This window comes from Camelus bactrianus, chromosome 6 (assembly GCF_048773025.1).
Source record: "Camelus bactrianus isolate YW-2024 breed Bactrian camel chromosome 6, ASM4877302v1, whole genome shotgun sequence".
Lineage (NCBI taxonomy): Eukaryota > Metazoa > Chordata > Mammalia > Artiodactyla > Camelidae > Camelus > Camelus bactrianus.
Window position 1 is genome coordinate 90,906,348 of NC_133544.1, and position 23,764 is coordinate 90,930,111.

At 41.9% G+C, this 23,764-nt stretch overlaps 1 protein-coding gene across 4 annotated transcripts in view; it reads left to right on the forward strand.

The window, feature by feature from the left end:
• AAGAB (alpha and gamma adaptin binding protein) overlaps positions 1–22,667 on the forward strand; it is a 56,857-nt gene extending 34,190 nt beyond the window's left edge. The window contains exons 6-10 of one of the 4 annotated variants that reach the window (XR_012507730.1): positions 13,701–13,783; positions 14,624–14,723; positions 19,016–19,120; positions 19,360–19,628; positions 20,288–22,667. Coding sequence is in view for 3 of the 4 variants with exons in the window: in XM_074366273.1 (XP_074222374.1) it covers positions 13,701–13,783; positions 14,624–14,723; positions 19,016–19,120; positions 19,579–19,628; positions 20,288–20,365 (416 nt within the window). In the remaining variant the exon portion in view is untranslated. The remainder of the gene's footprint in view (positions 1–13,700; positions 13,784–14,623; positions 14,724–19,015; positions 19,121–19,359; positions 19,629–20,287) is intronic. The other 3 variants (XM_074366273.1, XM_074366274.1, XM_074366275.1) reach the window with 3 other exon arrangements.
• Positions 22,668–23,764: the final 1,097 nt, after the last annotated feature.

Below are 23,764 nucleotides of genomic sequence, written 5' to 3' on the forward strand. Positions count from 1 at the left end.
TGGCTCCTGGATACCTGGGCTGCTCTGAGAAAGTAAATGGCTAGTGCCTTTGTGTGTGTGTGTGTGTGTGTGTGTGTGTTTAAAGAGAGTGAAAAGATGGTTAAAGACGATTTTGAATTTAATGTCACAGAAACTAAAACAACATCAAATTAGTGAAAGGAAGAATGGTTCATGAAGAGGGTTCTGGTGGGATCTGTCCCTGCCTAGGTGATTTTGGGAAGATGGCATTGTGGGCCTGGAACCCACTTTCCTAATCTGTAGGAGAGGGCAGAACTGCATCAACGTTACGTTCTATGGAACAGAGTTCCTTGGGACAGAGTGAGTCGTTCCTCTTTTTTTTTTTTAATCCCAGCGCCTAATATTGTGGAACTGAAAAAGTGACTTGAATAATCTCTGACAGTTGTCTAACTGTGAATGTTGTGGTCAAAAATAAATAAGATATATATTGATTTGTGTGTGTGTGTGTGTAGAAGGCATAACTTGGTGGAGGAGATAGTGTTATAAGAGAAAAAGGGGAAAGAGGGTATTATGAAAAATTAGAGAAGATAGAAGGGAATAAATGTATGATTTTTAAAAAATTATCACCCCCCAAAATTGTCCACGGGCAAATAAGTGGTGGGAAATCTCTTCGGATTAGTCACTGTAGAGGCACTGCAGACCTCCTTCTGTGGCCACCTTGCAAAACATTTTTGGTAGTTGTCCTTTGGAATTATTTTGAGCTGGCTATGAACCACCTAGGAAAAGTCTCTTTCTTCATGGTAAAGTTTTGTCTCATTTACTCTCATTATTCCCTACACTTGGTCCTGAACAGTTTTTCACTTGATCCTAAACATTCCTTTGAGGATTTTCAAGAGCGTGCTCCAGGCTCTGGAGATAGGACTTAAAATGGAACCATTATTGAAATTAGCATAGCGCTTTCTTGGGGGAAAACAGTACTCATTCTGATGCTTAATTCAGTTTCTTAAGAATTTGTGTGTACAGAAAAAAAGAATAGAAGGACATAAACTGAAGTATTAATTGGCATCTTTGGTGATTTAGTTTTCTTCTTTGTAATTTTCTCTATTTTCCTAATTTTCTACAGTGAACATATCATTTAAAATCAGGGAAAAGGGAAGACACAGTCTCGTTACTTTCTGATCATGTTTGTTACATGTTCAAGTGTCGGCAGAGGCAGCTCCTGGCTTGTGAGCAGGTGTCACGGGGAGAGCAGAGGGTCACTTTCCTGAATCCAAAGCCGCTGATGGAGCCAGATACAGTGCTTAAGCCTGTTTCTCTAAATAGGCTTAAGCTGTTTTTAATAATGTGCTTCAGAGGTTTATCCCTTTCAAGCAGTAGTTTAGTAAAAGAGAATAAATTGGTTCTAATTCTTTTGTGAATTTAAAAACATTTTATTTCCATTTGTCAAACAGAAGTGGAATGCGATATAAAAGTGTACGCTTCTTTTCCTAATATTTCTCATGGGGTACTGCCTCAAATAACAGTTTCTAAAATGCAAATAGTATGTCATGATTTAAAAATATCAGTCAAAAATGGGAACAACAACTCTGTATAACTTGAAATACCTTAGTTGTGGTTATGGTAAGTTTGGTCATCTTATCACATGGGTGGAAAAGAAAGTATTTTGTGGGGAGAGGAAGAGGATGTAAAGAAAACTTAAAATCTGGGAAAACTTGAACTTCTTGAGATGAAAGCAAATAATTGCTGCTTTAAAGAAATAAAAGCTGAAATAGGAACACAGAAAACGTATAGCAGGTTGTCTAAGGCATTTTGGGGGTGTGGTCATGGAAACTCTTAATATTGTGTGCAGTGTGTATCAATTTGAAGTAAAACCTTCTGTTTAGCTAATGCTCACAGCCCGTGTCTGACAGTCAGATCAGGCTGTCAGCGGGTGTCTCAGCCTCCCCTCTGTGTGCTGGACCGAGAGCTGTGGAAGGGCGAAGAGCCCTCCGCCACTGCCTCTGTCTGCAAGGAGTTGATAATGCAGTGTAGGATGGCAGATGGACTCCAGACAGGTATTTACTCTAGCACAGTAAGGACCACAAGGCAGACGGCACTGAGGGAGCTATAGTCAGCTAGAGAAGTTCCCCAGAGGAGGGGGACGATGTTTGTAATGCTGACAGGAGGTAAAGATTGAATCTTTGAAATGTTTTTTTATTATTTTTCCATTGAAAATCCTTTCAAGAAATGATTTAAAACCTGAGCATTTTAGCTCCAAATTTCCTGTCCTAATTAGATCTATCTCAGTGGTTCTCAGTTGGAGGCAACTTTGCCCTTGGAGGGGACATTGGGCAGTGCTATATAGGCATTTGGTGGTACAGACAGGGATGCACAGGACCCTTCCCTGCCTCGCCCCTGGTCCACATACGCACAAAAAGCCTCACATGTTAATAGTGGGGAATTTGAGAAACCCTTGTCCACGTGTACTTGAGGGACAGTGATGGGACACAGATAACCACCTGTGTCTGCCACTAGTTTTATATGACTCATGCCTCCAGGAGTCATGGGGACTGGGCTGGGGTAAGTAAATGAGAGGCAATGAAGTGGCATATGATTCAGTCCTGTGCTGTTCAGCTTAGTTCAGTTGAAATCAGTCTAAACCAGGGACATCAAGAAGGATTACTGACAAATAAGAACTATATGTGAATAAAAAGACATCTTTTTGCATTTGACCCAAGTTTATGTCATGTTCAGTATTTGTACATTAAGCATTGAATGTCTATTTACTCTACATGGTACCTCAGGCTGAATGGAAATTAATTAAAATCAGAGAGTTGTGGATTTCAGATTCAGGTTCTAGCTATATGACTTTGGACAAGTTAGGTAATCTCTCTTCAGTTATTGTCTACTCTGTAAAAGAAGATAAAGAAGATAAATGTTGCTTTCTGTTTGTGTGTATTTGTGTATAGAAGGCACATTTTGGTGGTTTTGAGGGTTAAAGAAGCAATGTATGTTCAGTACTTAGAATGTTTACTTTGCACATATTTAGCCCTCTTTAAATGTCGGCCATTATTTTTATTAGCACTTAACAGTGGTTCTGAAAAGTAAGCCTTGTTATACCCTCTGCATAAATGTAGAAACTGAGGTACAGAGAGGGTTAACTTGTATAAGACCACACAGTAAACAGTAGACCTGGGATTCAAATCCATGCCTTTATTTGTCTCCAAATTCATATGCTTCTTATGTTGCCTAAATAAAATAGTGGGGAAAAGCAGGAAAATTAGAAGGAAAAGAAGACTTTCTTTAGAACCACTTTTCACCTTTCCCCATCCTAAAGTTTCCCTTTTTGCCTAAGTTTTTCATTCTCTTAATGTCTCACGGAATATACATCAAAATTGCTATGTGAAATACATTTTATGTTTCTAATTACAGCGTGCCTTTATATCTGTAAAGAGATACCCAAATAATTTCATATTTTCAAGTGTTCTTGAAGCTTCTTATTAAAAATAAATTAAATAAAAGCTCCTCTGCAAGGCTTGAGAATTTCCCACCTCTGATCTTTATTCTAGAGGCTATAGTTTTGTTTGTGACACTTCCTGGAAGAATTCTATGCAAATGACCAGCACCACGAGATTTTTTCATACTACCATCTTTTTCATCTATTATTCCACTGCTGCCAACTTACTAGTCTGCTGAAAATGAACTGGTGTTTTTAGGACCACGGTTTAGTATACCTACTACTCCTTCTAGAATAATTTATTGTATATCACTTAACAGCCTCCCCTTTCTGCAGCTCTGAAGTTCTGGAGGAATCAGTTGAGGAGGTAGATTACTTTATTCCTTCCTACTCCTTCCTAGTCTCCTATTTTGTGGCATCAATAAAACCAGAGATGCTAAAGCCAATTTCAACAACTGTCTGCTAATAGAGATGACATTTCCATGCCCTGAATCCTGGGGAGAAAAATCTGGCAAAGAAGAAAAGATTTATGTAATTCTTTTCTATGAGAAGAATAGTTTTACAGTGGGTACACGTGGGCAGAATTTTGCTAAACATTGAACTGGGGAAAGTGGATAGTTTCTTTAAAACCATAGGTGTATAAAATATCCAGGTTTTTAGAGCAACATTAATGTGCAAGCAGTCTGCTTTGGATAAACAAAAATGGATTGCTTTTCTAATTGTGAAAATTTATATGTCTCTAACCTCTTTAAGCTATAAGCTGTGGAACATAGTGAACTCAAGTTAGTTGAGTTTATGAGAAAAATACCGAGCAAGAGTTCTTCCACCTCATTATGATTCGCCTGACACTTGATTATAGACTCATAGTCATTTGTGAGCCTTAAAAGGATTCTGGAATTTAAGGTTATTATTTTTCTCTTTATTAAGTAAGTAAAAAATTAAAAAAAATTTTTTTATTGTGAGGAGAGTATAGCTCAAGTGGTAGAGCGCATGCTTAGCATACACAAGGTCCTGGGTTCAAACCCCAGTACCTCCTTCAAAAATAAATAAAATAAGCAAACCAAATTACCTCCCCCCTAAAAATAAATAAAAATAAATAAATTTTTAAAGATTTTATTGAAGTACAGTCAGTTACTATGTGTCAGTTTCTGGTGTACAGCACAATGTCCCAGTCATACATATACATACACATACTTGTCTTCATATTCTTTTTCATTAAAGGTTATTATAAGATATTGAATATAGTTCCCTGTGCTATACAGAAGAAACTTTTTGAAAATCTATTTTTATATATAGTGACTAACATTTTCAAATCTCAAACTCCCAAATTTATCCCTTCCCACCCCTTTTCCCCCAAAACCATTAGATTGTTTCTACTGTGTAAGTCTGTTTCTGTTTTGTAGATGAGTTCATTAGTGTCCTCTTTTTTAATTTTTTTTTTAGATTCCACATATGAATGATATATAGTATTTTTCTTTCTCTTTCTGGCTTACTTCACTTGGAATGATGATCTCTAGGTCCATCCACATTGCTGCAAATGGCATTATTTTGTTCTTTTTTATGGCTGAGTAGTATTCCATTGTATAAACATACCACAACTTCTTTATCCAGTCATCTGTTGATGGACATTTAGGTTGCTTCCATGTCTTGGCTATGTTATGTAGTGCTGCTGTGAACATTGGGGTGCATGCATCTTTTTGAATTAGTTCCCTCCAGATATATGCCCAGGAATGGGATTGCTGGATCATATGGTAAGTCTGTTTTTAGTTTTTTGAGGTATCGCCATACTGTTTTCCATAATGGCTGCACTAAACTACATTCCCACCAACAGTGTAGGAGAGTTCCCTTCTCCCCACACTCTCTCCAGCATCTATCGTTTGTGGACTTTTGAATGATGGCCTTCTGACTGGTGTGAGGTGATACCTCATTGTAGTTTTGATTTGCATTTCTCTGATAATTAGCGATATTGAGCGTTTTTTCATGTGCCTGTTGGCCATTTGTATGCCTTCATTGGACAATTGCTTGTTTAGATATTCTGCCCATTTTTGGACTGGGTTGTTTCTTTCTTTGTTAAGTTGCATGAGCTGTTTATACATTCTGAAAATTAAACCTTTGTCAGTCACATCATTTGCAAATATTTTCTCCCATTCTGTAGGTTGTTGTTTTGTTTTGCTTTAGGTTTCCTTTGCTGTGCAAAAGCGTATAAGTTTAATTAGATCCCATTTGTTAATTTTTGCTCTTATTTCTATTGCCTGGGTAGACTGTCCTAGGAGAACATTGCTAAGATTTATGTCAGAGAATCTTTTGCCTATGTTTTCTTCTAGGAGATTCATTGTGTTTTGTCTTATGTTTAAGTCTAAGCCATTTTGAGTTTATTTTTGTGTATGGAATGAGGGACTGTTCTAACTGCATTGATTTACATGGCAGCTGTCCAGTTTTCCCAACACCACTTGCTGAAGAGACTGTCTTTTCTCCATTGTATATTCTTGCCTCCTCTGTCAAAGATTAATTGACCATAGGGGTGTGGGTTTATTTCTGGGCTCTCTATTCTGTTCCATTTATCCATATGTCTGTTTTTATGCCAATACTACGCTGTTTTCATTGCTGTAGCTCTGTCGTATTGTCTGATGTCTGGGACGGTTATTCCTCCAGCTTCGTTCTTTTTCTTCAGTAATGCTTTGGCAATTCTGGATCTTTTGTGATTCTGTTTAACTTTCAGGATTATTTGTTCTAGTTCTGTGAAAAATGTCTTGAGTAATTTAACAGGAATCGCATTAAATCTGTAGATTGCCTCAGGCAGTATGACCATTTTAACAATATTAATTCTTCCCATCCAGGAACATGGGATATCTTTCCATTTCTTTAAGTCATCTTTAATTTTCTTAGTGAATGTTTTATAGTTCTCCTTGTATAAGTCCTTCACCTCCTTGGTCAGATTTATTCCTAAATATTTTATTGTTTTGAATGAGATTTTAAAAGGGATTGTTTATTTACTTTCTTTTCCTGCTATTTCATTTTTAGTGTAAAGAAATGCAACTGACTTCTCTATGTTAATCTTGTATTCTGCTATTTTGCTGAATTCTTTTATCAGCTCTAGTAGCTTTTGTGTGGAGCTTTTAGGGTTTTCTATATATAGTATCATGTCATCTGCATGTAGTGACAATTTTACCTCTTCTCTTCCAATATGAATCCCTTTTATTTCTTTTTCTTGCCTGATTGCTGTGGCTAGGACTTCCAAGACTATGTTGAATAAAAATGGTGAGAGTGGTCATCCTTGTCTTGTTCCAGATTTTAGTGAGAAGGCTTTGAGTTTTTCACCATTGAGTATTACACTAGCTGTGGGTTTGTCATCAGTAGCTTTTGTGATGTTGAGATATGTTCCCTTTATACCTAATTTGGTAAGAGTTTTTATCATAAATGGATGTTGAATTTTATCAAATGCTTTTTCTGCATCTATTGGGATGATGATCATGTGATTTTTGTCCCTTCTTTTGTTGATGTGGTGTGTCACATTGATTGATTTGCATATGTTGAACCATCCTTGTGTCCCTGGGATGAATGCAACTTGATCATGGTGTATGATCTTTTTTATATGCTTTTGGATTCTGTTTGCTAATATTTTGTTGAGGATTTTTGCTTCCATATTCATCAGTGATACTGGCCTGTGATTTTCTTTTTTGGCAGTGTCTTTTCCTGGTTTTGGTATCAGGGTGATGGTGGCTTCATAGAATGAGTTTAGGAGTACTCCTTCCTTTTCAGTCTTTTGAAAGAGTTGAGAAGGATCGATATGAATTCTTTGTATGTTTGGTAGAATTCCCCAGTGAAGCCATCTGGTCCTGGATCTTTGTTTGCCAGGAGGTCTTTTTAAATTGCTGATTCTCTTTCATTTCTAGTGATCTGTCTGTTCAAGTGGTCTATTTTTTCTTGATTCAGCCTTGGTGGACTATTTGTTTCCAGAAGCTTGTCCATTTTCTCTACGTTGTCATTTGTCTCCATATAGTTGTTCATAGTACTGTCATGGTTTTTTTGTATTTCTGTGATATTGATTGTAATTTCTCCATTTTCCTTTCTTATTTTGTTTGTGTTCTCTCTTTTTTCTTCTTGGTGAGCCTGGCCAGAGATTTGTCAACTTTGTTTACTCTTTCAAAAAACCAGCTGTTGATTTGATTGATTTTTCTATTGTAATCTCTATTTAATTTATTTCCTCCCTGATCTTTATTGTTTCCTTCCTTCTGCTGACTAGGTTTGGTTTGTTCTTTTTCTAATTCTTTTAGGTGATAGGTTAGGTTGTTTACTTGAGTTTGTTCTTGCTTTTTGAGGAAAGCCTGTATCGCTATGAACCTCCCTCTTAGGACTGCTTTTGCTGCATCCCATAAATTTTGTGTGGTTGTGTTTTCATTGTCATTTGTCTCAAAGTATTTTTTAATTTCTTCTTTGATTTCATCATTGACCCGTGTTTTTTTTTTGTTTTTTTTTTTTGTTTTTTTTAGTAGTATGTTTTTAATCTCCATACTGTGGTTTTTTTTCTCCATTGTTTTTCTGTGGTTGATTTCTGGTTTCATGGCATTATGGTCAGAAAAGATGCTTGAAATAATTTCTGTCCTCTTAAATTTGTTGAGGCTTCTTTTGTGCCTAAGTACATGATCTATCCTAGAGAATGTTCCATGTGCACTTGAAAAGAAAGTATATTTTGTTTTTGAGGGGTGTAATGTCCTAAAAATATAAACCAAGTCAAGCTGTTCTGTTGTGTCGTTTGGTTTCTCCGTTGCCTTATTGATTTTCTGTCTGGAAGATCTCTCCAATGATGTTAATGGGGTGTTAAAGTCTCCTACTATGATTGTGTTCCCATCGATTTCTTCTTTTATGTCTGTTAGTATTTTCATTATGTATTTAGGTGCTCCTGTATTGGGTGCATATATGTTAATGAATGTAACATCCTTATCTTATATTGTTCCTTTAATCATTATATAGTGTCCTTTATCTTTCTTTATGACCTTTGTTTTATTAAAGTCTGTTTTGTCTGAAATCAGTATTGCTACTCCTGCTTTCTTGTCATTTCCATTTACATGAAATTTTTTTCCATCCTCTCACTTTCAGTCTATGTGTGTCCTTCACACTAAAGTGGGTCTCTTGTAGGCAGCATATTGTAGTTTCTTGTTTTATTATCTAACCTGCCACTCTGTCTTTTGATTGGAGCATTTAGTCCTTTGATATTTGTAGTAATTATTGATAGATGTATGTTTATTGCCATTTTGAACTTAGTTTTCCAGTTGATTTGTATTTCCTCTTTGTTCCTTTCAGTTTCTTTTTGTGGTTTGATAATTTTCATTTGTATTATCTTGGTTTCTTTTCAGATTTTGTGACCCTATTATATGCTTTTGATTTGTGGTTGCCCTGTTTTTCAAGTATATTAACCTATTACTATATCTGATTGCTTTAAACTGATAATTATATAAGCTCAAACACAACCTAAAAAGAACAAAAAAAGAAAAAAAATCTGTATTTTCTTGCTCCCCTCTCCCACCTTTAATGATTTCGATGTCTTCTTTTACATCTTCACGTTTATTCTGTTGCAGCTCATTGTAGATATCGCACTTCAGTTATGATTTTCTCCCTACTCTAGTGTCCTGCTTCTTTTCTATTTAGAGTAGACCTTTCAGGACTTCTTTTAGCATGGGTTTAGTATTGCTGATTCTTTCAGTTTTTGCTTGTCTATGAAATTCTTTATCTCTCCTTCTATTCTAAAGGATGGCCTTGCTGGATAGAGTATCCTAGGTTGCAGCTTTTTCTCATTCAGGACTTTGAATATATCTTGGCACTTCCTTCTGGCCTGCAGTGTTTGTGTTGAGAAATCAACTGAAGCCTTATGGGGGTTCCCTTGTAACTAACTCTTTGTTTTACTCTTGCTGCCTTTAGAATCATTTAACTTTAACCTTGGCCATCTCAGTTATAATATGTGTTGGTCTAGGTCTATTTGGGTTTTCCTTGGGGATCCTCTGTGCTTCCTGTACTTGGATATCTGAGTCCTTCTTTAGGTTTGGGAAGTTTTCAATCATGATTTCTTCAAATACCTTTTCAATCCCCTTTTCTCTTTCTTCTCCTTCTGGGACCCCTATTATGTGTCGCTTGGGATGCTTTGTATTACCCCATAGGTCCCTTATCTTGCTTTCATTAGTTTTCACTTGCTTTTCTGTCTGTTGTTCTTATTGAGTGATTCCTGTTATCCTGTCTTCTAAGTCACTTATTCATCCCTCTGCATTATCTAGTCTGCTTTTGACTGCCTTTAGCATGGCTCTTATCTCAGCTGTTGAGTTTCCTGTTTCTAATTGGCTACTCTTTATAGTTTCTGTTTCCTTTTCATAGTATTCTGCATGTTTATAGTCTTTTTTCCTTCAGTGCTTTTATCATCGCCTTTTTGATGTCATGATCTAGTAGACTGTCAAGGTCTATTTCATTGATCATTCTTTCAGGGGACTTCTCTTGTTCTTTTAATTGGGAGAAGTTCCTCTGTTTCTTCATTTTATTTATATATCTCTGGCACTATAGATTATGGAGTATCAGTTACCTGCTGTAGTCTTGAAGGGCTGTTTTTTGTTTTTCTTTTTAAAGAGGTTGCATTCCTGTGTAGACTGTGTGCCTCTAATTTTGTCACGAGGTCTGTTTTTAGTATGGATGGTTGCCACATCTTTCTTCCGTGCGTGTTGGCTGTTATCCCTTTGCTTGGGGTCGTGGCTGGTGATGCAGTCAGAGCCTGCCCTGGTTGTTGAGTGGGGCCTCGTTTTTGTCCTATGGTTGTCACAACCCTGGCAGGGGCTGGGTCTGTCCCCCTTTTGTTGGAATGGAGGCTTCCAGACTTGTTTCTGAGCTGCGGTGTGTGGCAGGTGAGGTTGGAGTGCTTCACCTACTCTGTTGACGCCCTTGTCCCCGCTTTAGCTGTTGGAATGTCAGTACTCTTACTCCGGTGTCCCCCAGCCTCTCTGCCCTCAGAGCTACCGGTGCAGGTCCCTGGACTTCTGGGCCACACACCTGAATCGTGGCAAGCTATCGGGTCAGGGTCGCCCCTGGTGCCAAACGCTGTTCCTGCACTCACCACCACTATGCCAGCTCCTGTCATTTGTCTTAGAGGCCTGGACTCGCAGACCCCTCCCCCCAGACCTGTAGCAGCTGTCAGTGCCGTCCCCAGCGCCACGTCCGCGTAGGCTAGGCAGGCCTGCTGAAGATGCTGCACCAGCCCTCCCCCCAGCTCTGTGCCAGGACTCCTCCCCTTGCTCTATAGTCTTAGATGCCTGGGTCCACAAAGGCACCCTCGGAGCAAATTGGTCCCCTCTGCCTGGGGCTGGGGCTGTAAACAAATCTCAGTCCCACCTATGAAATTGCCAAGCCCCTGGGTTCGGATTCAGGCTTCAACCCCACCTCCACCTGGGAGCTGTGCACCAGCGAATCTGGTGGCTGTGGACGAGCCCTGCCTCTCTCCCGCGATGGTATTGCGGGCCTGCGGAGACAGTGGCTATGGCGCAGCCGCGTTGTGTCCCTCCCCACAGCGCACACCAGCAGTGATGGTTTTTTATTTTAATGGGGGACCCAGGCCGTTCTATTCGGTATACACTCCCAGCCACGGCCCACAGCACACTCCAGCCCCTTGAGGCTGCCTCTGCGCAGTTGGCCCCAGCCCTCCCCCTGGCTCAGGCAGCCAGTCCTGGGCCACCCCTGCCGGCCTGCGTCTAGGGCTGGGGATCCCAGGGACCCTCTGTGCCGGTTTCTCTCAGTTCTGTCGGCCAAGAGGCTGCTGTGCACTCCTCCCCATCAGAGGTTCCCCCTACCCCACCGCTGATCCCTCCATTGGAGAGGGGGCGTCCCAGCATCAGAGCGCTATTCCTCCTTGGCCATTCCTCCCCGTGGGACAGATCACACACTAATTTTCTTTTTCCTCTTTTTAAATTTCTTTTACCAGAATTTGTGAGGAATTCTGTCTTTTGAGGAAGGCAATGTTCTGTCAAAGTTCAGGAGGTGTTCTGAGTGGATGCGTGGGTCCATGGATGTCTCGGTGTATTCGTGGGAGAGGGTGAGCTACAAGCATCCTTGGCTGCTCTCCTATTAAATAATTTTTAAAAATACCCATGCCCAGCTAATTCAGAGTTAACTGTCAAGAGAGGCTAAAGGATGCCACTTTCCTTCATAAAATCGCCAACATCTAGAGCAGGAAAGACCTTAACAACCATGATTAGCAACCCTCTTTTTTTGTTTTTTAAACAGATCAGAAAACAGAGGCACATTGACTTGTTCAAGATCACATGGGGAGGCAGAACCAGGAATGGAATCCAGGCTTTCTGACCACTAGATCAGTTCTCTTCCCTTTATTCAGACTTTTCTGTCGTTTTATTCATTATTAGAGTTGGGGCATTCCGTTTTTTAAATTGTGGTAAAATACACAGCATTTAATCATTAAATGTTTAGAAGTCTCTTTAAGTAGGCAAACTCATGAGCGTGGAACAAAAGTCAACAGGCACACAGAGCTTTCTGGCACACAGTGACGAGCCCGGCACCCTCTCCCTCCTGTCACCCCGGACCCCGTCCTTGGAGGCAGCCGCTGTAAAGAAGGAGACATTGTGAATAGGCCATTTTGGTCTAATAACGTGCCTAAACTGACATTGTATTGTGTCACTCTTCAGGGATTGTGGTTTGGCCTGCCAGACTGAGGTTGTGCCCAACAAAGCAAAAACACAAGCCATGGAGTTAGAATACGGAGAGATTTGTGAATTGATCTGAAAATTCCCCAAACTCCAACTTACTTCCAGCAATAGAAGTGAGGGCTCTCTTGGATCAGCACTCTTACTCAGACAATGCCTTTCGTACAAAGAGCCTAAAGTATTTTATAAAAGCTCTCGTAAAACCCCCGAGTGTGGCATAACTGCTCTGCATTAAAGTCTGTAGCACTCTGGCCGAAGAGAAAGAATTATGATGGTGTTTGAATAAACACCCCAAGGCTCTGAAACCATCCATCAGTGTGGAACACCACATGGATCTGCTTCTCTCTGCCTCCACGGCCCACCTTGATGAACCCTTAGTGCCTGGTCCTTGGGTGGGCCACACCCAGGCATGGGGCCTGGTGAGTTCCTCCCAGTGTACGCAAGTTGGATGAGGCGCGAAGGGGGCTCCAGGAATCCACGTGCACATTTGGCCTCGCTGCCACTGCTGAGGTTGCGGGGCCGGAAGAGCAGCAGGGCGGCAGCAGGCTCTCAGTACTGCCCAGCACTCGGTATCCTTGAAGCCCAGGTCCTGACTTGGGCTGAGAGCCGCGTGTGGTCAGTAGGCGAGGTGACGGCCCATGTGGTGAGAGGTGAGCCCGGAAATGCCGCAGGCCTTGACCCCGCAAGCCACAGTCGGGGCTTCCTCCCAGTTCAGGAGGAGAATCTCTCCAAGAGAAAGGGAGGCTGAGGAGACTACAAGTGGCTCTCTTTCTGTGATTCTCCGGGGGACTGGCTGACATTGGGTGTCACCCGCAGGGGAGAGGATGTGGGACATCTGCAGGTTGTTTCAAGAGAGATGCGAACAGGTTCAGTTGTCTTTTTGAGAGAGCAGTTCTTTGATTTCTGTACTTTAGACTCTTGAATTGGGGGTTTCACGTTCTGCCCTAAGGCAGTGCTTTCTTCGTTTGTTTTTCCAACTTTCCTGATCCTAAGGACTCTCCTGGAGTACTTGCTGCAATTCAGATTCCTTGGCCTCTGTCCCAGAGGTTTTGCCTCAGTCTGAAGGAGGGTTCTTGATTCCTGGGGTAGTTTTAGTAAGTGTCTAGGTGATTCAGGTCAGGGCTGGCTGCTTACACCGTCATCCGTTCTAGACGTTTCGCTCTAGATTTGTATTATAAATACAAATATAAAAAGTGTTGGGAACCTTAACTGCCAGTGGCCTATTCATATATAAAGCGTTTTTTCAAAAAAAAAAAAAAAGGTGAATGTTCATTTTCACCTGATAATAATGCCTTAGCAGTGATTCTTTTTAATGTTTTTTAATTGTTTGAAACACTGAAATATTAGTTCATAGTGACTACTAAAACATCAGTTCTGTTCATCTTTGCAAACAGAACCACTGAGTGGCCTTTTGTGTGTTGTAATGGCCCTGCCGTGTATTCGACCTGGACTAATGCTCTGTGATTTAAAAATTATTCAGAATTTAGAGAGTATGGTGATAGATAGTAATTTTATTTATAGACTTTTATAATGAGGAAGTAGCCATTATTTCCTCATCACAGTTGTGTTAGTTTACAATGTAAATAAAAAATTTCAGTGATTGTATTTCTTCTTTTCAGATAGGAACCAAGGCTTTAGCCTTCTCAGCTCATTGGCTGGAGCAAACCATAGCCTTGGACCAGTGGAGCCCTGCCACTCGGAGGTGAGGATTTTTCCTGGATCTTTTCTCTGCTTTGGCTTTCATTTCTACTCATCACTGTGAATCTGCACCATTTACCTTCTTTCCCTTTCCATTTAAGAGGTGGCAAAGAATATTAGAAATAGATAAAAGGAGAACCTAAAACAGCCGTCTTCTGCTTGCTACCTGTTGAGAGCAGGCTAGTCCAGCATTAAAGCAGTAAGCCCTTTTGAGATGTTTGCAGTTTGGGCTGTTCTGTGTGTTTTTGCTGAAGTGCTTTAAAAATGTGCTGGGATATCCTTGAGGTATAAAATTGCCTCCAGATCTTTAAAGTAAAATTAATGGTTCTTTTGAAGTACTTCCTGTGTACTGTACAAATCTGAAGCAAGGTCCTTGCCCTTAATGAGTTTAACAGGCCGATTTCAGCCCTCTGTCCTCGGGACCTGGGTCCAGGTTTGCCCTAGTCGGCAGGCTGCAACCACGAGCACATCGTGCACACTGGGCCACGGGGTCTTTCCAGGACCTTCTTCCTCAGTCTCTGAGCTGTTTGTGATCGGATCTTCTACATTCTCAGATTTTGACTAAAACAGGGTCTTAGACAAAACAAACAATATGTTTTAATAGTCAATAGCAAAATCATAACACTTTCTGATTTTTCCTTGAGCAAAAAGACTCCTGAGTTTGTGACTTTTTAGCCTTTTTTTTTTTTTTTAATGTGACCTTGACCCTTCCCCCACCTCTCCTGGTCTCTAGCTCCTATTTCCTGTTTCTCTAAAGCTAACCAGCAAGTGGAAGAGTGAGCCTTTTGGGTTTAGTTCTGGAGCAGCCTCCTGTTCAGTTGTTGCTTGTGTGTGTGTTCTTCAGCAGCAGCCCCGTTTGCCGGCGGCAGATAGGACCGACTCCCTCTTGGATCACCCAGGTGGCGCGTCTAACACGGGAGACACTCAGGCCGACAGCGTTGTGGGTACGTTCCTCCTCTGGCTGCCAAGTGGCAGCTCTGTGGAACTTGCAGTAGCCAGTGTGTCGGGGCATAAATCACCCAGAGGGGAACTGACTTTAAGTGAGGACTGGGGAAGAAACTCGACAGTGCACTCCACGTGAGCGTGAGCCTTGAGGACGGCTGTCAGAGAACGGAGGGAGACTAAATGCATTGCAGATCTGTGGGTGCCATTTGCTCCCTGATTCTCTTAGCAGGATCTTGATTCAGATCCTCTCAGCAAAAACAGACAGAACCAGGGAGTGAAACAGATTTATATCTCCATCTTCCAGTTTTTTTCGCAGTATTTCACAGTAGTCAGAACTGATGGTAACAAGAATAATACAGGGGGAGGGTATAGCTCAGTGGCAGAGTGTATGCCCAGCATGCACAGGGTCCTAGGTTCAATCCCCAGTACCTCCATTAAAAATAAGCAAAGAAACCTAAGTACCCCCATCCCAAAAAACAAACTAAAAAATAAAATTAAAAATTAAAAAGAAAAAGAATGATACAGCTTTATAAGCCCTCTCATGTCCTTTTAAAGTTCTTTTATGTCCACATTCTCATTTGGTAATAAAGGTTGGCAGTGAAGTTCTTTTACAGAGATGAAGGTGAGGCCCAGAGCAGTTTAATAACTTGCCAAAGGGCATCTAACAAGAAAGTCCTGGGATGGAAACTGGAATTGAGTTTGCTGTCCAAAAGCCAGAAAGCCAAGGGGCTTAACTGACAGTAACGATAAACGTTCTTTTGTCGGGGAACTACCGACATCTCTGCATTCTCTTTATACTGCAGAGGGCCCGCGTGCAGTAACGAATTTCTAAAGCGTTCTTTTTCTGTTTATAAGATAATCCATGTAGAAAACTCAAGTAGGTGGTTATGGAAACAATAAGAGGCATAAATTACATGGAGTCTTTTTTCTTCCCAGTTTATTCAGCCTTGTCCTCTCAATGGACTCCTTCCTATTATTAGCTTTGAAACCTGCTAAGGTCTCTGCCGTGAAAACAAACCACTGAGCAGCTGAAGGTGGTGGGGAGGATAAGAACGAACTCGGAGACCTTGGGGAAATGGTATTCTGACCGGATACCACGAGGCCGAGAACAGCACGAACTGAACAGAAAAACTGCCCTCTACTTAGTCAGTTTGATTCTTACAGGGGTATGGATTCAAAATTCTGAAATTAAATATATTTTACATGTATTACGGTTGAAAAAATAAAGTGTAGATAAAGAGAGCTAGGTTTCTCACTGTCAGAGAAGTTACCAGTAAAGAAAGGGGGAAGCTTTGGTACTAGATGGCCCTTTGATACTAGACTAGTATTGAAAGTATCAGGATGAACTCGTGGTTTTTAAAATACAGTAAGAGCAGTTGAGAAATAAATATAGCTATGTGTATGCATGTGTTAGTGCGCACGTGTATGCACACTTCCTAGCTCTGTCCACTCAGAGGGCCTCAGAAGCACAATACTCTGATAGCAGTGGGCACACTTAGCACTGAGATCTTGGTTTCTAAATACCATTCTCCAAGAAAAGGTACCAGGGCTACTTGGAGAAGTGGTTGATCCAGGGCTGGGGCAGGAAAAGTCCAGGATGTACCTGGAGCATCTCATGGCGTCAGCAAGTGCTCAAAAAAAGAATGGGGGCATGTTGAAAGGGCACAGGAACCACCTGAGAGAGCTCCCAGTGGCTAAAGCTAGAACACCTTGATCAGCAAAGTAAATTAATACAGTATTGAGCTATAACCCATAGAATAAAAGACATGTCTGTGAATCCATACTAATTTGAATAAATAATTGAATAAATACATAACTAGGAAAGAAAGGCTGCTCCCCTTACAGAAGAATTCCAGTGAATAAATATAGATGTTCTGAGGGAACTAGAAACTCACCGTTAGCCACACAGCACAGTGATACTTGTAGGCAAGATCCACTGATGGATGGTAAAATCAGTAGGTGAAAGTTTGGGAAGAAACACATTTCCAGTCTAAAAGTATCTCTCCCCAGTTATGTATTTATTACAGAGGGGAAGATAGTGACTATATACTGGAGAAACCCAGCAGATACCCCTAGAAGTGATGAAGATTTCATCACCAGTAATCAGTCGTGTTGACGTCATCTCCCCCCGATATGACGCCCCGAAAGGGCACTCACTTCTGTGGTGTTCCTGCCAAAGGGCCATAGCCTCCACCTAATAACATGACAGCATCAGACAAACCCAAACTGAGGGATACGATACAAAGTAACTGACCAGGTATTCTGCAGAAATGTCAAAATTATGAAAGACAAGGAAAGACTTAGCAACTGTCACACACTGGAGAAGATTAAGGAGGTTTGACAGCTGAATTCTGTGTAGAATCCTGGATTGGATCCTGGAACAGAAAAAAAGGGTATTAGTGGAAAAACTGGCGACGTTTGAATGAAGTCTGTAATTTAGTTAATAGCACTGTTCCATTATTAACTTCTTGACGTTGTAATTGTACTCTGGTTACCTAAGATGTTAACGCTAAGGTGGGCGCGGGGCGGGGGGGTGGTTGGGGAAGGGCATACGGGAATGCTCTGTACTATTTGCACAGCTTTTTTTGTAAGACTGAAATTACTTGAAAATTTAAAAAAAGGCAAAACCAAGCCAACAAAAGTGAAACACTCCCTCAACTCCACATCTCCTTCCTTCTTTCTTTACTAAACTCATTTCCATTCTTTGCCTCTCATTTATTCCTCAACTGACCTCCGTCTAGCTCTTGCTCCCATTTTCCATGAAAACAGCTCACCAGCGACCACCTCCATGCCACTGAATCTAATAGATGACCTCCCGTCCTCATCTTGACCTCATGGTGGCATTCAGTGTTAGGGATCAATCTCTTTTCCAAACATTATCTTCTCTTGACTCCCCCAGCACATCTGGTGGCCTTCCTATTTCTCTGATTATTTCTTCTCTTTCTTTGGAAGGTTCCCCTCCTATCCCCAGCCTTTAAATATTGCCATTCCTCAATGTTCCGTCTGAACTCCTCTTCCAAATCTGTATTTAAGCATGATGTGGTTCTCTCCACATCCACGGTTTAATTATCATGTATACACAGGTAAATCACAAATTTTTATCTCTAGCCCTATATACCAACTGCCAACCATGATGTGCCCATCGAACTAAAGCAGATTTATTCACCAAATGCATTTTTAACATCAAATTATCTATGTGGCTTGGTAGTAGATGCAAAGAGTTATGTTATTATCCTTGTCTTCAAGGAGCTTATGGTCTAAAAATGCAGAGAGAAGCTTTATAATGTAACGGGTAGAGCCATGGCCTTGGAGTCGTGGACAACTCATTTCAAGTAATGGCTTTAGCGCTAGGAGTGAGATGACCTTGAGTAAGTTATTTAGCCTCTGTGGGCCTTAGTTTGCCCTTCTATAAAATGGGTGTAACAAATCTTTCCTCATAACGCAGTTGCACAAAAGGAAGTGGATTGGTGTTAAGTTCAAGCACTCTGTGGTGCAGACAAAGCAGACTCTCTCTCTTACTGTGGTATGTGCTGCAGTAACGGTGGAGAGATGTCAGAATACACAGTAGCGTATGCCAGTGCCAAGGCAGCCCTATAAACACCAGGTGTGGGACGAATTCAAAGGATGGAGACCTGTGATCTGGGACCGGCAGGAAGATATCCTAGAGGTGGTCGGCCCAGAATGGAGGATGAGTAAAAATTCTGATTGGAAGCAAGACTTTGGTAAAGAGGTCACATGCTGAGGCAGACACAGTACAGGATTTGTAGTAAGAAAACAGGAATTTGGCTCTACTTCTGAACAACTGTAATTCTAGATGAGTTCCTTTTTAAGCCCAGGTTGCTTCATGTGTAAATTGTGGACAGTGATATCTGTCCTAACCACCTTACGTGGTTGTTAGTAATGGATATGAAAACATTTGTTGTACAGTAAAATTTGGTCTAAATTTCAGGCATTTATTGACTCAGTGTACCTTAGGTGGAGGGCATGGCTTTTAGAGTTGGAAGCACCTAAGTCTGACTCCAAGGTCACACTTAACTAACGTGACCTTGAGCAAGTCGCCTGAACTCTGAGCTCTGGTTTTCTCCAGCACGGACACGGTGTTGGTTATTACAGTGTCGTAAGGCCAGGACCACTGACTGCTCATTTACGGAGGGCCCGCTCGCAACCACGCGGCAGGAAGCACCGTGAGCCGTGCCGCTGGGGCACAGTCTGACCCAAGCTAGCTGCATTGCTGTAGGATTCTGTGTATTTAGCACGTACATACATAACGTGTGGCAAATCCTTCTTTCAGATCCCATGTTAGACCTGGATATTCAAGAACTGGCCAGTCTTACCACAGGCGGAGGAGATTTGGAGAATTTTGAAAGACTGTTTTCAAAGTTAAAGGAAATGAAAGGTAATCCAATCCATTGTGTCTCCCAGGCTCCCACACTGATGCTCCTGTGTTGTATGTAATAGGAGTTAACTTTGTAACTGCTGCTGTAGCCTGTACTCTGGTCTCATCTGAGAAACTTAGCTGCTGGCGGACTGCACCATCCTCTGTTGGTAAAAATACCCTGGGGGACCCTTTCCTCTTTCTTCATTCTTTTTTCTCTTACTTTCCCTTCTTCTCTTGCCTTTCTCTCTCTCTTTCAGTGTGTCATTAACATGGAATCAGTCAGATCCCTACCAGTTTCCCCACATCATTCCCATCTGGAAAATCTGGAAGACTTAAACTTCCTAACAGCTGTAATGACCACACCATAAACATATGTCTTTGAAACCCATCTCCCATCTTCTAGTGTTAGAACATCCATCCACTCCAGATGCTCCCGTGCTATTAGATGAATTTCTTAAGATATATTTTCCCCCTAGACAAGGCTGCGACGCTTCCTCACGAGCAGAGAAAGTTGCATGCAGAGAAGGTGAGAAAATCAGTCGGGTATTTATTGAGTTCCTACCAATGAAGGTCCAGTGCTGTTGGAATTATATGTCACACTTGTTCACTCCTTAGTGTCTTAGTGTGAGCTTGTCATTGGGTATTAACTTTTAGTTAATTGACTGTTTACACAGTAGTGATACAGTTGCTGCGGTCAAACCAGGATTGCCCAGTGTATGTTGAGTGACATGGAACCTTGAGACTCAGGATGTTTGCCTTCCCAGCTGTTTGGGAGGCTGGAAAACTCTTAATTACTTTGTTTTGTTCAATTTTGGGTGGTTATTACCGATGCAACACCTGTTCTTGGAGGGAAGCATGTGTGGTTTGCAGTGTCCCATTGTGTGAAGGTGGCATAATTTATTTACCCAGGTCCCTTTTGGACAGTTAAGTCATGTGCGTTTTTTGCCTCTGTAGTGAAGCTGGGCACATCCTTAACACTTACGTGTACGACTCTGATTCTGTCCTCACTATAAATTGTAGAAATGTAGGAACTGGGTCGGGACGTCTGAGGGTTTTGATATCCGTTGCCAGAGCGCTGGAGGGCAAGGTGTAGAATTTTAAGTCTTAATCAGTTCCGTGTATGACACATGAAATGAGCTGAAATACAGCTGTTGCCTGAGATTTGTTGCTTGCCTCTCTCCCCAGGTGGCCAAGGCATTCTGGATGGCAATTGGGGGAGACAGAGATGAAATTGAAGGCCTTTCATCCGATGAAGAACACTGAATTGCTCATGTTAGGGCTTGGCTGACAGGCTGACTCTGAGACCCTTCCCTGCTCAACCCAGTCATCTTTTGCTGAACATTCGGTTATCATGTTGGCCGCCTGACTTGTTTATAGGGTCCCCTTAATTCTACTTTTCAGTAGGGGTTAAGGAGAAATCTCTTCTCCCTCGGTATATTGTAGGAGAGTGTGAATGACAATAAGGAGTGAGAATTTTTCAAATACACACTTTTTTGTTTAGGAATGGCAGTCGGATGAGGCTCTAAGCCCCGTGTGATTTGCCCACGTTGAAGAGGAAGGTGCACCAGGCCAGCCCCAGTCAGTCTTTTCCGTAGCATCCCCTGCACTCACACTTGTTACTGCAGAGCCGGAGCTGGGGCCACCTTTCCTGGGTGTTCTGGATTTTCTCTTTCAAGGAACTTGCTCTGAGGTTTGATGCTTTTGCCGGGGGAAAGGAAGAAGCTTTAGATGTGATTTGTGCTGTTGTAGAGATGGGGCCAAAGCCACTGGCCCTGACATTAGTCTCTAGCTTTTTAAAAAAAAAAAAATGCATCTGGGCATTTCATTTGAAGTTATAGTATCTGAGCTCATGCTAGAATTGTTGAGAAACCAATGTGAATTTTTAGACTATAGTAAATGATGCAAGAGGTTCCTACTCTGGTAGGGGTAAAGTAAATCCCTCTCTAGCAAGTCACTGGAGAGGGAGAGCACGTGAGAGAGGGAGAGAAACTTAAGGAACTCCCTGTGTGGGCCATTGCAACAGTATGATCGTATCCTGAGATTTTAGTGTTAGTATTACCATGAAGAAATTTTTCTTCATCCCAGAATTGTCCCCTGCTACTCGAGATGTCAGAGCTGTGTTGCCACACATTATACCCTTAAAACAAGGTGCGATTCCTCCTTTCTCTCTCAAAGCCGGAGATCACTGCCAACATAGTAACACTAAGGAGCGGGCTTGGTGGGAGAAGATGTGAGATGTTGGGCAGTGAATCCCTGAGTCCCTTGTGTCACCTCCAGGAGGCGTGGGTCAGCCCCAGGGAAACCGATCGCCAAAGGGGAGGTTTCCACAGCAAGAGTAGCAAGTACAGCAAATCAAAGGCGTCTTCCTGTTCTGGCGACACTTGGAAACGCACAACCTTAGCCTTCACTGTGGTGCTCACTGCCCTGGCTCTGAACCGGCTCCGGGCACGCGGGCCGATAACTGCTCCCGGCCTAGTGTGGACTGTCAGCCCCTGAGGTCACCAGCAGAAACCAGCTTCAGACCCCTCCGTGCAGCACCTTCTAAGCTCTGCAGAGCCTGAGACAGATGGCAGGAGGGACCAAATGCTGCAGGTCCCGGGCCAGGGAGACCGCAGGAGGGAAGGGTTCGGTGATCGGAACATTCAGGAAGAGCCATTCCAGGGCACGTTGGAGGCTCTTGCTTGATGACTTTTTTCCTTCTCCACCCCCCCCCCCCCAGTATTCTGAAAGTCTTTGAGACTGTAGTTTACCACCATGCCATCAGTGTTTCTTTGAGGTAACTGCATTAGCCATTGGTCGGGAATGTAAGGGATGCTGGCACTGGGGTCACAAAATGAAATGTGGCATATGGTTTTCTTAAAACCTGAAAGTTTTCAGAAAATATATTAGGTACATGGTTAGAGAAAACAGACTAGAAAAAGCTGTGAACTTGATTTTGTGGATTAAATAAGGCCAGGTGATTAAAATGTGATTTATTTATAAAGTCTGCTTACGTGTATTTTTATGATTTTGTTGTTTTTCCGTAGAAGGGGTGTGTGGGGCAGGGGAGAAGCCTGCCTTCATTGGTTTAGGTATAAATAGCGAATAATATAAGAGTCTGTCAAACTCACTCTTTTAGAATCCATCATGCATGTGTGTTAATACTTACTCATGATCTTAGCTATCTGGGAACATTGGCTCCTTGTAGGGAACATGTGGGGTTAAAGCACCCAGTGGTATCTAATAAAGGCCCATTTTTTTAAAGGCCCATTTTAAGAAAACTTATTGTGAGCTAATAGTGCAATAAAAATTGCAGTCTATCCAAAGTGACCTATGGACGTGCCACCCCAGGTCCAGGTTATTATGGACTGTCCGTCTGGGATTTAAAATGAGAAACTCAGGTTTGGTTTTTTTTTTCCTTAAATGTGCTTCTGTTTGTGTAACACAGTGTCTGACACTTAGTAGGCCCTTAATGTTGGTTTGGATTTGGATTTGATAGTTCGATGGATATGATCACAAAGTTTTAAGGTCCATGATTGTTGGAAGGTAGGGAGAGACAAGAATAAACTTTTTTTTCTGAGAAAAATCATGTGTTATGTAATAATTTTAGAGTGATGAAGACATAGATATTTTTGTAATTTTAAAATACGTTTTCCTGCCAGAATACAAGAAGATTGACAGACCCAGTTTGCTTGCTCTCTATTTATAGAACTTGGCCGCATCTAATTCAGAGAAGCTGGAGATTCAGGGAAGCTAGACTTTTTAGATGGCTGAGTAATATGGGATGTGGTTCAAGGACCACAGAGCGTGTCAGGCCATCACTGCAGACACCTTATGACACGTGACAGATGATACACAGCTGACTTTGTGTTCTCGCTGTGGGGAGGTGGGGAGAAGCATTTTTGCCGAGGCTTGTCAGATGCCCTGACCTTGGGCCGGTCTCTGAACAATGGCCGTCGAGAGAGCACGTGGAGCGCCCCTTGCCCTGCCTTGGCCCGCCGTGGAAAAACAGCCTTAGAAGAATCACTGTCTAGGGGAAAGATGAGAGCTTCTTGAACTATTCTGAGCTGGAGTGTTTGCTGATGCAAAGCTAAATTTAGCTAACATGTGTCCAGTGCGGTCAGAGGTTTGATTCATTGAACATTCTGATTGATGGCGACGGTTCCAGAGAATGCTGGATAAGTTCAGAGCAGTGAGTTAAGAGCTGCCCTTCACCCACCCCCGCCTCCCGACAAATTTTGAAACGGGACAGTTTAGCTGCAGCATTCTCTCATTAAATGCCAAATCTGTAGGTGGAGAAGGTGTGAAAAATCGGGTCACGTGGACCACCTTAGTACAGGCTTGGCTTGAAAACAACGCCCCAACAGTTACCTTTCCCATAATTTGTATGTTCATGAAAGCAGCACGCTGACTGCGCGGGGCAAAGTCCTAGTTTTGATTTGGATTCCACTTGGGGTTTAGTCCGGTAATCTCCTCCTTGCGCTGTTGGCATGTAAGTTCTTGCAGAAAAGCTCTTAGAAATTCTCAAAGTTTTCTGTTTTGGGCATTACCTGTGCCTGGTGCTAACATCACAGGTCTTGCTCTAGGTGCTTTATTCGTAGTTAAGTGTGAATTACAGTTCTTGTAGTGTGGGAAGTGTGTCTCTCGATACTGAGGTGCTTCTCAGATTTGCAGAAGGAAGAA